At 48.0% G+C, this 1,357-nt stretch overlaps 2 protein-coding genes across 2 annotated transcripts in view; one reads left to right on the forward strand and one right to left on the reverse strand.

The window, feature by feature from the left end:
• Positions 1–1,357, forward strand: part of scara5 (scavenger receptor class A, member 5 (putative)) — a gene marked incomplete in the record, with an annotated part of 96,412 nt that overhangs the window by 48,768 nt on the left and 46,287 nt on the right.
• Positions 7–1,257, reverse strand: LOC118340483 (EF-hand domain-containing protein D2-like). Its single transcript, XM_035678498.1, has 3 exons — positions 988–1,257; positions 760–894; positions 7–373 (listed from the first exon to the last, which is right to left on the reverse strand). Exons 1-3 carry the CDS (start codon positions 1,228–1,230, stop codon positions 242–244), a joined length of 510 nt encoding a protein of 169 aa, XP_035534391.1. The 5' UTR covers positions 1,231–1,257; the 3' UTR covers positions 7–241.

The raw sequence follows: 1,357 nt of genomic DNA on the forward strand, positions 1-1,357 counted from the left end.
ACAGAGCTAAATGAACAGATCATTCTTTATCTGCCATCTTCATAAACAGGGCTGATTTTTCAGAAGGTATTCAGTCTGTTGTATCATAGACTAGTGACCAGCATGTGAGAGCCTGTGTGAGACTCAGGACTACCGCTGTCTGACACGCACCGACACACGCATTCAAACACACACACATTGACAAACTGACGACATTAGTGCAGCACAGAGAGTGACGGGTCCTAAGAGGAGAGAGGGGCGGTCACTTGAAGGCCGACTGCAGCTCTTTGAAAGCGGCGCGTCTCTGTTTCTGCTCCTCCGCCTGCTTCTTCTTGGCCTCCTGCTCCTGGCGGATCTCTGCCTCAAACCGGTTGGACTCATTGATGGCCTGGACCTGTCCAACAGGAAGAAACACAGCTGTCAGGTGACGGAGCATAGCCACAGTGCAGTTCCTCAGCCAAAGGCTGAAAATCAGGTTCATAGGACCATTTCCTGTAAGGCTTATAGGCAGGGCTTTGTAAGGAAGCTGCATCCTGTGGGTAGCAACAACATTGTGGATAGCAACTTCAAGTCTATGTTTCCCATTGTCATGCGTAACTACTGGGCTCTGAAAACATGGTTAACCTCAGAAGATCTGAACACAGGACCTGATGCTTAGATGCTTACCTAGAGGTAACTTGCATGCATATGTAATTTTGTGTGCATATGTTTAGTATCTCTCTTTTTCTAAAACTGACTGCAGTGACACAGCGTACTATGAAAAGTTTGGTGTCAACTTACTTTGGCTTCAAAGAAGGTCTTGGCTCCTTTGACCCCCTCTGTGGAGACATCGATTTCAGAGAGGCGAGCAAGGGCGCAGAGGCCGCTGTCCTCTGCCAGCTCTCCTGCTGCTGCCTTCCTGAAGATCAGCAGGAACTGAGGGGCACAGGAAGAACAGAAAGATATGGATGTAGACAAAAGGGAATATCACATAATGTGACTGATTCTAATCCAGTTTTCCTGTGTTACCTCTCTGAAGCTGAGCTTGTTGTCCAGGTCCTCGTCCACCTCCTTGATCATGTTCTTCAAGCCGAGGTGTGTCTGTGGAGCTCCAAGCTTCTCCATCATCAGCTTCAGCTCCATCAGGTCTATGTAGTTGTCTTTTCCGGCATCAAACCTTGACAGAAACAAGTAGAAAACTGGTGTAACACACCAAAAACGCATTTTGACCAAGGTTCCAAAGGGAGGGGGCTTTGAATGGCAGTATAACATAACCCAGCCCTTGTGCTGGCTGTGCTCAGAGTCAAGTTTGTATAGAAAGCTGGTCTGGACGCGTGTTGGTGTTAGTGGATGCAAGTCCCTCCATTTCCAACTAAGCAGAGCGACTGAAACTGCTGTT

The sequence above is a fragment of the Morone saxatilis genome, unplaced genomic scaffold, assembly GCF_004916995.1.
Source record: "Morone saxatilis isolate NCDOM2014 unplaced genomic scaffold, NCSU_SB_2.0 Contig7, whole genome shotgun sequence".
NCBI lineage: Eukaryota > Metazoa > Chordata > Actinopteri > Moronidae > Morone > Morone saxatilis.

Excerpts from the sequence above, each read along its gene's own strand:
- LOC118340483 (XM_035678498.1), bottom strand. The coding sequence starts at position 1,230 with ATGTTATACTGCCATTCAAAGCCCCCTCCCTTTGGAACCTTGGTCAAA. Across the intron at positions 895-987 it reads ACAAGCTCAGCTTCAGAGAG|TTCCTGCTGATCTTCAGGAA; the intron begins GTAACACAGGAA and ends TGTGCCCCTCAG. Across the intron at positions 374-759 it reads AGACCTTCTTTGAAGCCAAA|GTCCAGGCCATCAATGAGTC; the intron begins GTAAGTTGACAC and ends CCTGTTGGACAG.